At 43.0% G+C, this 14,480-nt stretch overlaps 1 protein-coding gene and 1 non-coding gene across 2 annotated transcripts in view; one reads left to right on the forward strand and one right to left on the reverse strand.

Moving 5' to 3' along the window:
- Positions 1-7,079, reverse strand: part of HSD17B12 (hydroxysteroid 17-beta dehydrogenase 12) — a 170,626-nt gene extending 163,547 nt beyond the window's left edge. Inside the window, exon 1 of the mRNA XM_025266199.2 lies at positions 6,774-7,079. Coding sequence (XP_025121984.2) covers positions 6,774-6,933 — 160 coding nt within the window. The 5' untranslated portion in view covers positions 6,934-7,079. The remainder of the gene's footprint in view (positions 1-6,773) is intronic.
- Positions 29-101, forward strand: TRNAW-CCA. Its single transcript has one exon. It is a non-coding gene; the product is annotated as a tRNA-Trp (tRNA).
- Positions 7,080-14,480: the final 7,401 nt, after the last annotated feature.

Here is a 14,480-nt window from a genome sequence, read left to right on the forward strand (position 1 = left end):
TCTGTTTAAATGTTGCAACTCAGGGATGTCCCTGGTGGTTCAGTGGCTAAGACTCCACGCTTCCAATGCTGGGGACCCAGGTTCGATCCCTGGTTAGGGAACTAGATCCCACGTGTGGCAACTGAGAGTGTGCATGCTGCAACTGAAGATCCTTGGGCGGGTGCACTGGGACGACCCAGAGGGATGGTACGCGGAGGGAGGAGGGAGGAGGGTTCAGGATGGGGAACACATGTATACCTGTGGCGGATTCATGTTGATATATGGCAAAACCAATACAATGTTGTAAAGTTAAAAATAAAAAAAAAAAAGATCCTGCATGCCACAACTAAGACCTGGTACAGCCAAATAAATAAAAAATAAAGTTCCAACTCAACATTACCCTTCTGCTTAAAATCCCCACAATTGTTTTCCACGTTCTTAAACTGCCCTAGTCACTGGCCCCTTCACCCAGCTCCACTCCCATCTTAAATCAGGCCTATGCTTTCTTGGCTCCAGGCACTCAGGTCTTATTTTAAGGGGACCCTGCTCCTTCTCAACTAAGGAGCCTAGCACCTCCTGATCCCCTTGCTCTGTCTGCTACTCTTCACTCCCCTTCAGCTCTCAGGTCAGACATCACTCTGACCTTCCTGCACAAGGAGCCATAGAACCAAGTGCGTTGCTTTTCTACCACTTTACAGGGCAGTTTGTTCTTCGTTGCTGCTGGCCATCCTCCTGGTCCCTGGCCAGAACTCAAGAGGATTTGGGCAGTGGACGGACAAATGAATACTGTTGGATCACACTCTCCACCCACCCTCCCTGCCTTAATCACCATCTATTCCAGAAGGCAGAGATACAAATTGCTATAATATTTCAGTATTTTTATTTTCAAGATCAATGAGCAGGAGAGAAATGGAATGAAGGATCTATGCTACAGGCTGAATTCCTATGTTAGGGACAAAATATATATGTTGAAATCCTAACCCCTGAATGTGATGGTATTGGAGGTGGGGGGTCTTTGGGAGGTGATTAGATCATGAGGGTGGAGCCCTAACAAATGCTATCTGTGCCCTTACAAGACACCCCAGAGAGTTCTCTGGCCCTTTCTGTCATGGAAAGATAGAGCAAGAAGACAGCTATCTATAAACCAGAAAGCAGTTCCTCACCAGACACAGAATCTGCCAGCACCTTGATCTGACTTCCCAGCCTTCAGAAGTGAGTGAAATGTTCATTGTGTAAGCCACTGAGTCTACAGTATTTTGGTATAGCAGCCCAAAGACACACTATTAAATTTCTTTTAACTCATCCTTTACCTACAAATGAGTTTAAAGACAATGGAACTGACTTATTCAAATCCACTTACCCATATACTCTATTCACTAAATTTTTCAATAATTTTTTTCTGAAACCGAAAGAAATAAATTTCCTCAACCAACAAAAATAAACAGAAAATTAGTTTTGAAGCTCAACACTCTCAATTGCAGTAGCAAAGGTAATCTCAGTTTTCTGAAGATGGAGTCAACCAGCTATTAATTTTTTCTTACTAAGCCTTATATTGTCAATTAGCTAAAGTGATAGGTACATAATGCTGCTAAGGTTAACAGTATTACTAGTTCAGTTCAGTTCAGTTGCTCAGTCGTGTCCGACTCTTTGAGACCCCATAAACCGCAGCACGCCAGGCTCCCTGTCCATCACCAACTCCCGGAGTTTACCCAAACTCATCATTGAGTCGGTGATGCCATCCAACCATCTCATCCTTTGTCATCCCCTTCTCTTCCTGCCCTCAATCTTTCCCAGCACCAGGGTCTTTTCAAATGAGTCAGCTCTTCGCATAAAGTGGCCAAAGTATTGGAGTTTCAGCTTCAACATCAGTCCCAGGACTGACCTCCTTTAGGATGGACTGGTTGGATCTCCTTGAAGTCCAAGGGACTCTCAAGAGTCTTCTTTAATACCACAGTTCAAAAGCATCGATTCTTCTGCACTCAGCTTTCTTTATAGTCCAACTCTCAGATCCATACATGACTATTGGACTAGTAGCAATAAGTTATCAAGCATTTATATACAAGGGCACTGCACCATCTGCTTTACATAGAGCAAGTATTCTCATTTACCCTTTACAACAATACTATGAAACAGGCACCAGTATTATCCCCATTTTGCAGATGAGGAAAGTGAGATTCACAGATATCTACTACTTTACTCAATGCTACACTCTAGTAAGTACAGAGGAGGAGCTAGACTCCAAGTCTAGGTTTGAGTCTCTGAGGTCTCACGTTTGACCCTTTAGAGGAAACTTAATATTGCACAGAAAGGAAGAACAAGGGGGAAAAAGAAAAAAAAAAAACACGAAGCAGGAGACAATGGAGACTGGTATAAGGTTGGAGGAAACAGCTCAGAGTACAGAGGTTGAATCTCCAATTCCAGGAAACCATCCTCTCTAGTTTCTCCTCCAAATAAGACTAGGGCATGCTTTTAGGTCCCATCCTCCAGCTACACCTGCCATCTCTTACATAGCTCGAGCCCAAGGGCTTTAAGGTTGCCCCCGAGCTTGCTGGATGGCTCAGCAGGTAAAGAATCTGCCTGCAATGTAAGAGACACAGGAGATGCATTTTCAATCCCTGGGTCGGGAAGATTCCCTGGAGAAGAAAATGGCAACTCACTCTAGTATGCTTGCCCGAAAAACCCCATGGACAGAGGAGTTTGGCAGGCTACAGTCCATGGGGTCGCACAGAGGTGGACACGACTGAGCACACAGCACCCTGCCAACTCCCATCTGGAGACTGTGTTCATTTAGGCCTACAGACTTCCTCTTTAGAGCTGAAATGAAAAATGAATAACTATTTTTAAGAACTTTTATGACTAAGTTCATCTGTTTCTCTGCCTTCTACCACCTGCCCTGCTCTAAAAAAAAAAAAAGACAAAACAAACAAAAATATCCAGCTGCTGCTGCTGCTAAGTCACTTCAGTCATGTCCAACTCTGTGTGACCCCATAGACGGCAGCCCACCAGGCTCTGCCATCCCTGGGATTCTCCAGGCAAGAACACCGGAGTGGGTTGCCATACTACTTTCATTTTCACTCTGGTCAAAGTGCCAGGTTTATCACTCTGGCATTCTCAAATGGGTTTAGTGACTCTCTGGAGGTTCAGCTTGGTAAGTGTAATAAACTCCCTGTTGACATTCAGGAAACTGATAGACCTGGTCACCTTTGTTGGCCATCTTCTTTTCATAACTTGCTACAGAGATTTTCAAACAACTTGAAACTCTACTTTCACAGGACTTTGTTCTTGGAAGGAATACAGAAAGTATCACATGACAATGGCAGGCAAGAGAGACTTACCTACTAAACTGGCTAAACTCACCCACTAGAGACCTAGCGAAATCAGAGTAATTTACTTGTGTGGGACTGTAACCGGAGAGAATGAAGGAAGGGATGATCCAGCTCTTGATTAGGAGATGAAGGAGATGGGCCAGGTAATGGGCGGTCTTAAAAACCCACTAGACTAAGGAATCTATGGTCTGGAGTATTTTTATGGACTGCAAAGCCCAACTGTATTTCAAGGATTTTCCAGGCTTTTAAGTTTAGAAGACCTGGTATCTGATCAATGTGTTAATTACTGTGGGGAAAAAACAAAAAAGTAGGACCCACAGTCCCTGCCTCTCAGATTCTAAAATCTAAGCTGGGGGGCAGGAGAGGAATTAAACATACTCACATGCAGAGACTTAAGCATGACAAGTATAAAAATATACCACCAACTCAACACACATTATTATATAATACTTAAAATAATTGGTTAAGGAGAGGAAGATGTTAAACATCAGTATTAGAAAGCAGACAATGCCTCCCTAATGACAGCAAGACCCCCTAAAACCAAGCTCCCTTACTGAGTTTATGATTAATCTCTTTATCCAAAACTTTATTTCTTTTCTGGTCCCTTCTACCTCAATCCGGCGCTAACTGAACACCAATCAACCAGAATAAGACGACTGATCGCTGCTGTTAACACCATTAACATACTGAAACTGCTGTTGCCAATATCATTAACGTACAAACTCAAGGTGTTCCTCCAGAGCAAGGAGAGCTCACGGACTCCTGTGCCATGGGCCACCTGGCCTGAGAATTGTAAACCAGACACCCTGACTCCCGAAACTATGATTAAGAAATGTTATGGAAATGTCACTAGATGATGATTAATCCCAGCCTCTTTAAAAAAAAAAAAAAAAACAACAGAAAAACTCTAAACACAAAGTCAGAGTGGATCTGAGACTTCTCTCCCACACGGGTCTGCTGCTTCCTTGCTGAGTTGCTTCAGTCGCCTCCGATTCTTCATGACTCTATGGGCTGTAGCCTGCTGGACTCCTCTGTCCATGGGATTCTCCAGGCAAGAATACCAGAGTGGGTTGCTATGCCCTCCTCCAGGGGATCTTCCCGACCCAGGGATCGAACCCACATCTTTTACGTCTCAAGCATTGGCAGGCAGGTTCCTTACCCCCAGCGCTGCCTGGGAAGCCCCAGATAAACCTTCATTGTGCTGCAAACACCAGCTGTCAGTTTGGCTTTCAGGGCCACAGGCACAGGAGCCCTGGCATGGTTACCCTAATACTCGGTTGAACAAATTACCTGTTTTTAATTACAACTTAACCCTAATTACTCAAGTATCATGTCTGCTGCTTTGTTTTCCAAATCATTTCAGTTTTTGTTTTCCAAAGACTCCCTGAATTTGGAGAGATAAAGGACAAAGTATTTTAAGATTCAGGCCACCACATGTGAGTAATGTTACAAGTAAAAACTTGTTCATTTCTTCTACTTAAGTATTTAAAAAAGAGAAATTTCCCAACAAGTAAACTGGATAATATTTCACTTTATGATCCTCTCTGCTAGATTACCAGTGTTCGAGTTCAAGTCTCATTTCTAATCTTTTAAACACTGCCCTTAATTTATTAAAATCCTTCCTCTGAGGTCAAATCTTTTCAATATAAATATTACTCATGAAATGACAAGGTCACAACACTTGACTTTTCCTATGGATTATTATATAGATGACTTAGATCATTTAAGTTACCAGCCACTGTCGTCAATTTTAGATAGTTAACAAAAATTATTACCATAAGTCTTTAATTACAAACTATAAAACTTATTCATCCTCATATATGATTTTCTAAGACACTGGAGTCTTTTATTCCACTATTTCAAAAGTCAACAAGTTTTCCAAACCAGACAACCAAGAACTCAGGCTTATCAACAGTGAAATTATAATCTTGATTATAACAACGTTGAGCACTTCACTTGCTTTTTCAATGATGAAAAAACAGTAAGTTTTAAAAATATTTATTATGTTAATAGATGCTTATTCATTCCTACTTGAGATGTTTTTTGTTGCAGTTCCAAAATGTTAATTTATGTTTTTCCTACTAAGTTGTTGAAATGTTTGAGTGAATAAAGTTAAGAATATGGAGTAACATTATTTATATACCTTATTTGAGCCTAGCCTGAAAGCAACCCCTAACCAGCCCAAAATTCAACAAAATGCTCTGTGAATTATATATAAAACCAATCATAATTTAAAAAATCAATTATAAAACAGCAGAATGAATAACTGGAGAATGGCAATATCACTTGGTTTTAAAAAAAAGCTAATAAAAACAAAACATAGGGAAAGAAAATCAACAAAAAAGGCAGAAATGGAAAAAAACCAAAACTTTCTTGTGGAATTTTCCCAACTTCTCTAATCTGCCCTTTCCCTTACATCTTCAGAATTCTTGCCTAGAGGGAATCGTAAACCAGACACCCTAACTCGCGAAACTATGATTAGGTTTGTTTAACTCACTCTCTGTGGGAATACTCTCCTGCAAATCTCCTTCTGCAGAAGGCATTTCTGACTTCTACATGAAGAGTTACCATCTTGAAGAAACAATAATTCTTGCTAGTCATTAGGACTCCAGGACAGTTTAGCCAATAATTTAAAAAAAAAAAAAAAGATTTTAAAATTCTATGAAATAGGCCGAATCCAAGGTTCCAAAGAGCAGAAAGACTTCTGAAATTCTGTCCTTTCTCCACCCTCGCCCCCCAAAAGGCAACAGAATGCTTTTCATCCTGAGCACAGGGCCTGTATTCAAGCCAGAGACTTTTTGTTTCAAAAACTCTCCTAAGAGGTGACTGAGGAAGCAACCAGCAAGACAACTAACTCCCTGGACCCGGAATGGCTTAAAAGGCATAAGCCCCAGCGAGTTGAGGCCAGATTTCTCCCGCACCCAAGTGGCACTTCAGATTCGCTGAGTTAAGCCAGCAGTGTGTTTAGTATTTAAAAACTCTGCTGCTACTGCTAAGTCGCTTCAGTCGTGTCCGACTCTGTGAGACCCCATAGACGGCAGCCCACCAGGCTTCCCCGTCCCTGGGATTCTCCAGGCAAGAACACTGGAGTGGGTTGCCATTTCCTTCTCCAATGCATGAAAGTGAAAAGTGAAAGTGAAGTCGCTCAGTCGTGTCCGACTCTTAGCGACCCCATGGACTGCAGCCTACCAGGCTCCTCCATCTATGGGATTTTCCAGGCAAGAGTACTGGAGTGGGGTGCCATTGCCTTCTCCGTTTAAAAACTCTACTACAAGTCCAAGCAAGCCAGGCGACGGCATGAGGGACAAGCGGGTACGCAAGACGCAGGAGCCTCAGAAAGGAGAGGGGAGCTGGGGACGCGAAGGCCAAGCGCCGGGCCCGTAACTAGTCAGCGCGAGCCGGGCCAGGCCCAGAGCCCCGCGAGGCGCAGCAGGAGTCAGGGGGAGGGCGGCGCGGAATTCGACTCACCTGCCCATTCACCGAGCCTCGGTCCGACCCCCGACTCGTTACCCAAACCCCAGACCCGAACGGCCGTGAAGAGCAAGCACAAGATATGCAGGGCCAGGTAGGCCACGGTGCCCGCGCCCACCCAATACAGGAAACCGGTGGCAGGCAAAAAGCTCTCCATGGCTTTCAACCAGGCCTCACTACCTTCGTGAATGAAAAAAAAAAAAACAACGAATGAATGAATCCAGGAAGAGGTGCCGGCAGTGACGATGAGCACGACAGAAATAGGCGCTACCCGCCCCAACTCCGGCACCCCTTTGAGCCTTAAGCCCCGCCCACAGCACCATATCCGTGCCACCATTAGTGACCTATCGTTCGCTCTGCGAGCAGCGCGCCAGTCATTGGCTGACTCTAGCTCCACTGCCCCGCCCACGACCTCCCCTTCTCCCACCCGACCGCGTATCCTTTCTAAGCTGCTGATCGCTCACTTGCCAATCAAACTTCAGCCTCGCCCAACGCGTCACCACGCCCCCAGGATTCCTCCGCGTGTGGGGAGGACTTCTCACCCCACCAAATCGCCCAAGTCTCTCATTGGCGGGAGGAGTCCTCGAGACTACGGGAGGTTGTGCTCCGATTGGCCAATCAGACCCAGTCTGGTTTGAGCTCGGGTTTGAGGACCGAATGGAACGAGAGACGCCGCTCGTGAATGACAATTGTAGTAGTAAGTTGAGGCGGAGCCGTGGTTTTGTTTTCACATCTTTATTAAACAACTCGGTATCATTGTCAAATGTGCTGTCGTTGTTCCCGGAAGCTTTTCCGAATAAAGGCTTGCCTCTCCTGTTTCCGTGCGACAGCACGACACAGCTTCGCTGCGGTTACACATCCGTATGTGAAAAGAAGTCGCTCAGTTGTGTCCGACTCTTTGCGACCCCGACTGTAGCCTACCAGGCTGCTATGTCTATGAGATTCTCCAGGCAAGAATACTGGAGTGGGTAAAGAGCCTTCTAAATGCCAGACCTCCGTCCCGCGCCCAGCATTAAACCACAAAGTTCCCAGAGTCCTGGATGAAGTTCAAGGCAAATAAACTTCATGGAGTCGAATGATTATAATACACGATGGCATGAGAACTACAAAATGAATGAAAATATTATGGGAACATGGATTGATGAGCAATGAGATGAGGGAAAGGCTCCATGTTTTAACAGGATGTAAAGGACTGTTGAGATTTTCCCTTTACTTTCTTCTTGTATTTCCGCGGTTTTTTTGGTGTGTGTGTTGCGGGAAGGTGGGGGTAGGGGATGCGCGGGGGGGGGGGGGGGGGGGAGGGCGTACAAAAAGTGTGCAGTCCAAGGAGGGGTACGAAAACCACCTCGATGAAGTTACAGAGTAGGACCACAAAGTTTAAGAAATTGTGTGATGATGTCCAGTGATTCACACGCATTTTTGTTTCCTTTTCTGGCAGGGATTTGTAAATCATATAAGATACCTGAAGTTTTTTCTGATCCAGTGCGTGCTAAGTCCCTTCAGTGGCGTCTCACTCTTTTAGACCCTATGTATTGTAGCCCTCCAGACTCCTCTGTCCATGGGATTCTCCAGGCAAGAATACTAGAATGGGTTGCCTTGCCCTCCTTCAGATCTTCCTGACCAAGGGACTGATCCACGTCTGTTACATCTCTTAACCAGTAGGGGCTGCTGAAGGAAGACTTGAGAGTTTCTTAAAAGGCAGGGACTTAAGCCTAATAATTCTAAAGGTCAACAGTTCAACATATCCTGAAGCTAAAGTCATAATTTTGTAATATTTAGGAAACTTATTGCTCCCTAAAAAACCTCCTCCTCCTGTATGATTCAGTTCAGTTCAGTCACTCAGTCGTGTCCGACTCTTTGCAACCCCATGAATCCCAGCATGCCAGGCCTCCCTGTCCATCACCGACTCCCGGAGTTCACCCAAACACATGTCCATCGAGTCAGTGATACCATCCAGCCATCTCATCCTCTATCGTCCCCTTTCCCTCCTGCCCCCAATCCCTCCCAGCATCACAGTCTTTTCCAATGAGTCAACTCTTCGCATGAGGTGGCCAAAGTATTGCAGTTTCAGCCTTAGCATTAGTCCTTCCAAAGAACACCCAGGGCTGATCTCCTTTAGAATGGACTGGTTGGATCTCCTTGCAGTCCAAGGGACTCTCAAGAGTCTTCTCCAACATCACAGTTCAAAAGCATCAATACTTCGGCACTCAGCTTTCTTCACAGTCCAACTCTCACATCCATACTTGACCACTGGAAAAACCGTAGCCTTGACTAGACAAACCTTTGTTGGCAAAGTAATGTCTCTGCTTTTGAATATGCTATCTAGTTTGGTCATAACTTTCCTTCCAAGGAGTAAGCATCTTTTAATTTCATGGCTGCAGTCACCATCTGCAGTGATTTTGGAGCCCCCCAAAATAAAATCTGACACTGTTTCCACTGTTTCCCCATCTATTTCCCATGAAGTGATGGGACCGGATGCCACGATCTTCGTTTTCTGAATGTTGAGCTTTAAGCCAACTTTTTCACTCTCCACTTTCACTTTCATCAAGAGGCTTTTTAGTTCCTCTTCACTTTCTGTCATAAGGGTGGTGTCATCTGCATATCTGAAGTTCTTGATATTTCTCCCAGCAATCTTGATTCCAACTTGTGCTTCTCCCAGCCCAGAGTTTCTCATGATGTACTCTGCATATAAGTTAAATAAGCAGGGTAACAATATACAGCCTTGACGTACTCCTTTTCCTATTTGGAACCAGTCTGTTGTTCCATGTCCAGTTCTAACTGTTGCTTCCTGATCTGCATATAGGTTTCTCAAGAGGCAGGTCAGGTGGTCTGGTATTCCCATCTCTTTCAGAATTTTCCACAGTTTATTGTGATCCACACAGTCAAAGGCTTTGGCATAGTCAATAAAGCAGAAACAGATGTTTTTCTGGAACTCTCTTGCTGATGGCAATTTGATCTCTGGTTCCTCTGCCTTTTCTAAAACCAGCTTGAACATCAGGAAGTTCCCAGTTTACGAATTGCTGAAGACTGGCTTGGAGAATTTTGAGCGTTACTTTACTAGTGTGTGAGATGAGTGCAATTGTGTAGTAGTTTGAGCATTCTTTGGCATTGATTCTTTTGGCAATCCCTTTCTTTGGGATTGGAATGAAAACTGACCTTTTTCAGTCCTGTGGCCACTGCTGAGTTTTCCAAATTTGCTAGCATATTGAGAACAACACTTTCACAGCATCATCTTCCAGGATTTGAAATAGATCAACTGGAATTCCATCACCTCCACTAGCTTTGTTCGTAGTGATGCTTTCTAAGGCCCACTTGACTTCATGTTCCAGGATATCTGGCTCTAGGTGAGTGATCACACCATCGTGATTATCTGGGTCATGAAGATCTTTTTTGTATAGTTCTTCTGTGTATTCTTGCCACCTCTTCTTAATATCTTCTGCTTCTGTTAGGTCCGTACCATTTCTGTCCTTTATCGAGCCCATCTTTGCATGAAATGTTCCCTTGGTATCTCTAATTTTCTTGAAGAGATCTCTAGTCTTTGCCATTCTGTTGTTTTCCTCTATTTCTTTGCATTGAGGGCTGAGGAAGGCTTTCTTATCTCTCCCTGCTATTCTTTGGAACTCTGCATTCAGATGCTTATATCTGTCCTTTTCTCCTTTGCTTTTTGCTTCTCTTCTTTTCACAGCTATTTGTAAGGCCTCCCCAGACAGCCATTTTGCTTTTTTGCATTTCTTTTCCATAGGGATGGTCTTGATCCCTGTCTCCTTTACAGTGTCATGAACCTCTGTCCATAGTTCATCAGGCACTCTTTCTATCAGATCTAGTCCCTTTAATCTATTTCTCACTTCTACTGTATAATCATAAGGGATTTGATTTAGGTCATACCTGAATGGTCTAGTGGTTTTCCCTACTTTCTTCAATTTAAGTCTGAATTTGACAATAAGGAGTTCATGATCTGAGCCACAGTCAGCTCCTGGTCTTGGTTTTGCTGACGATATAGAGCTTCTCCATCTTTGATTAATTAGATGTAATCTTGTATTGGATTATATATTATTTCTCCACTCCCTCTTACAGGATTAATTACTGTTCTTCATAAACTGTCAGTTGACCAACGGAGTGTGAGTTAAGCTGGCATCATATTTTATTTTAATTGAATCTGATAACTTTGGTTGGAGATGCCTGTCCAATTCAACTGAAATCTCACTACTCTCTCCTACCTCACCTTCCTCCTCTTTCTCTCTTGTCAAAACCTTTACCTATAGAATAGCCCCAGATTTATATATCCCAATCATCATTGCTCACCAACAAAGGGCCCTCCACATATTCAATTCCATCCTTCTTAGAATAGGGTAGAAGGAGGGGAAGAGAGTTATATAAGCTAAAAATACGTATCTTGCTGCATTTATATATGTATATATTTTATGCATATATACTCACAGTACAATTTATGATTATTGGGAATACTATACTATGAATCTATAGGACATAGAACAGTACCTGGAACTTAGAGATACTCAATTATCTAACAGATAAGTAGAGGTAAAGATTCATTCATTCAACAAACACTATTCTGGGAATTCCCTGGTAGTCCAGTATATAGGATCGACCGGTTTGATCTCCTTGCAGTTCAAGAGACTCTCAAAAGTCTTTTCCAGCACCACAGTTCAAAAGCATCAATTCTTCAGCACTCAGCATTCTTTGTGGTACAACTTTCACATCCATACATGACTACTGGAAAAACCATAGTTTTGACTATATCGACCTTTATAGGCAAAGTGATATCTTTGCTTTTTAATATGATGACTAGGTTTGTCATAACTTACACAGATATACCTAACTGAATGCAGAATTCTAGAGAATTGCAAGAAGAGATAAGTAGGTCTTCTTAAATGAACAATGCAAAGAAATAAAGGAAAACAATAAAATGGGAAAGACTAGAGATCTCTTGGAGCTCCCCCAGTGACTCAGCAGTGAAGAATCTGCCTGCAATGCAGGAGCCACAGGAGACTCGGGTTTGATCCCTAGGTTGGGAAGATCCTGGAGGAGGAAATGGCAACCCACTCCAGTATTCTCTCCTGGAGAATCCCATGGACAGAGAAACCTGGCAGGCTATAGTCCATGGGGTTGCAAAGAGTTGGACACAACTGAATCGACTTAGCACACGTGCACACAGAGATCTCTTCAAGAAAATTGGAGATATCAATGAGATTCATGCAAGGATGGGCACAGTGAAGGACAGAAACAACAAGGACCTAACAGAAGCAGAAGAAATTAAGATGAGGTGGCAGGAATACACAAAAGAACTGTACAAAAAGGTGTTAATGACCCAAAAAACCATGATTGTGTGGTCACTCACCTAGAGCCAGACATCCTGTAGTGTAAACTCAAGTGGGCCTTAGGAAGCATTACTAAGAACAAAGCAGGTGGAGGTGATAGAATTCCAGTAGTGCTGTATAAAATCCTAAAAGATGATGCTATTAAAGTGCTGCACTTAATATGTCAGCAAATTTGGAAAGCTCAGCAGTGGTCACAGGACTGGAAAAGGTCAGTCTTCATTCCAATCTCAAAGAAGAGCAATGTCGAAGAAAGTTCAAACTCCCATACAATTGTACTCATTTCACATGCTAGCAAGGTTATCCTCTAAATCCTTCAATCTTGGCTTTAGCAGTACTTGAATTGAGAAATTCCAGATGAACAGATGGGTTTAGAAAAGGCAGAAGAATCAGAGATCAAATTGTCAACATTCTTTAGATCATAGAGAAAGCAAGGGAATTCCAGAAAAAAACATCTGCTTCATTGACCACACTAAAGCCTTTGACTGTGGATCACAACAATCAGTGGAAAATTCTTAAACAGGTGGGAATACCAGACCACCTTACCTGTCTCATGAGAAACTTGTACGCAGGACAAGAATCAACAATTAGAACCGGACATGGAACAATACACTGGTTCAAAATTGGGAAAGGAGTATGTCAAGGCTGTATACTGTCACCCAGCTAATTTAACTTATGCAAAGTATATATATATATATATTCAGAGTACATCATTCAAAATGCCAAGCTGTATAAATCACAAGCTGGAAGACTGCCGGGAGAAATATCCATAACCTCAGATATGCAGGTAACACCACTCTTATGGCAGAAAGCGAAGAGGAACTAAAGAGACTCCTGATGAGGGTCAAAGAGGAGAGTAACAGAGCTGGCTTAAAACTCAACATTTAAAAACTAACATCATGGCCATTTGGTCCCATCATTTCATGGAGACTTGAAGGGGAAAGAATGGAAGCAGTGACAGATTTTATTTTCTTGGGCTCCAAAATCGCTGCAGACAGTGACTGCAGCCATGAATTTAAAAGACGCTTGTTCCCTTGCTCTTGCTGCCCTTTAAATGATGCAGTGCCCTTGGGCTCAGCTCCCAGCTCTCTTTACTTCTCTACATTTAATGTAGTCCCTTGCTTTTTTAGGGAGGGAGAGGGTTATTTGTTTTTGTTTGATCTTAGATAAGCCTCACAGCTTGAGGCATAACCTGAACCTGGGCCACAGTGGAGAAAGCACTGAATACTAACCACTAAGCCACCAGGGAACTTCCACGGTCCCTTGTTTATAAATAGCAACTGTAAGCAGATAACTTCCAAATGTCTCTGGACATTTATTAATATAAGTGCATATATTTTTTTTTCTTGGACTCCAGATACATATATACATCTTGGCTGCCCTGATGGCTCAGATGGTAAAGAATCTGCCTATAATACAGGAAACCTGGGTTCAATCCCTGTGTCGGGAAGATTCCCTGGAGAATTGCCTGGAGAACTCCATGGAGGGCTACAGTCCATGGGGTCACAGAGTCAGACACAAATGAGCCACCAACACTTTCACCTGCATATATATATAAATACACACACACATATAATCTCCACCACCCTGCTCAACATCTCCACTCAGATATACAATAAAAATAGACAAACTTACCACGTTCAAGAATTCTACCCAAACACCTTCCTTCCCCTGTTAAAGGCACCACTATACACTCTCTTTCAAAAGGCCCAAATCTAGGACTCAATCTTGATTTTTTTTTTCCTTTCTATTGCATTCCGATATCCAATTCTTCAGCAAGTCTTTTTCATTCCACCTCCAAAGTATAACTTGACAGACTACTTCCCCCACTTCTGCTACTACTGACCTAATCCAAATGACAAACATCCCTTAGCTGGAATATGGCAATACCCTCCTAACTTGTCTCCCTGAAGCCTGTCTTGGGGTTTGTTCTCCATGAAGCAACTAGAACTTCTTTTAAGTAAATTAGACATCATTCTTTTGCTTACATCCCTTCACGAACTTTATATCACATTCAGAGCAAAACCCTCCAATATTAGTTTGTCCACCCCAACCTCCCCAGCAGTATCAACCAGGCTCTCCTGTGTTCACTTGATTTCAGCCATACCTTCTGCAGTTTCTCAAATAAGTCAAGTTCATTCCAGTCTCAAAGCAGTTCTACTTCCTATTCCCTACTCCTGGAACCTTTTACCTCCTGTTTCCCGAAACTCAGTCCTTTATATTATTTAGACTTTTGCTCACCATATAGGGTTGGTTTTCACTGATTGTCCTACATAAATAAACCACATAGCCTTGTGTCCTTTGCCCTGTCACTATTCATCCCATCCCTAATTTGTTCACCTTATAACACTTAATGTTTTCAGATTCTTTG

This window comes from Bubalus bubalis, chromosome 16 (assembly GCF_019923935.1).
Source record: "Bubalus bubalis isolate 160015118507 breed Murrah chromosome 16, NDDB_SH_1, whole genome shotgun sequence".
In the NCBI taxonomy this organism is placed as follows: Eukaryota; Metazoa; Chordata; class Mammalia; order Artiodactyla; family Bovidae; genus Bubalus; species Bubalus bubalis.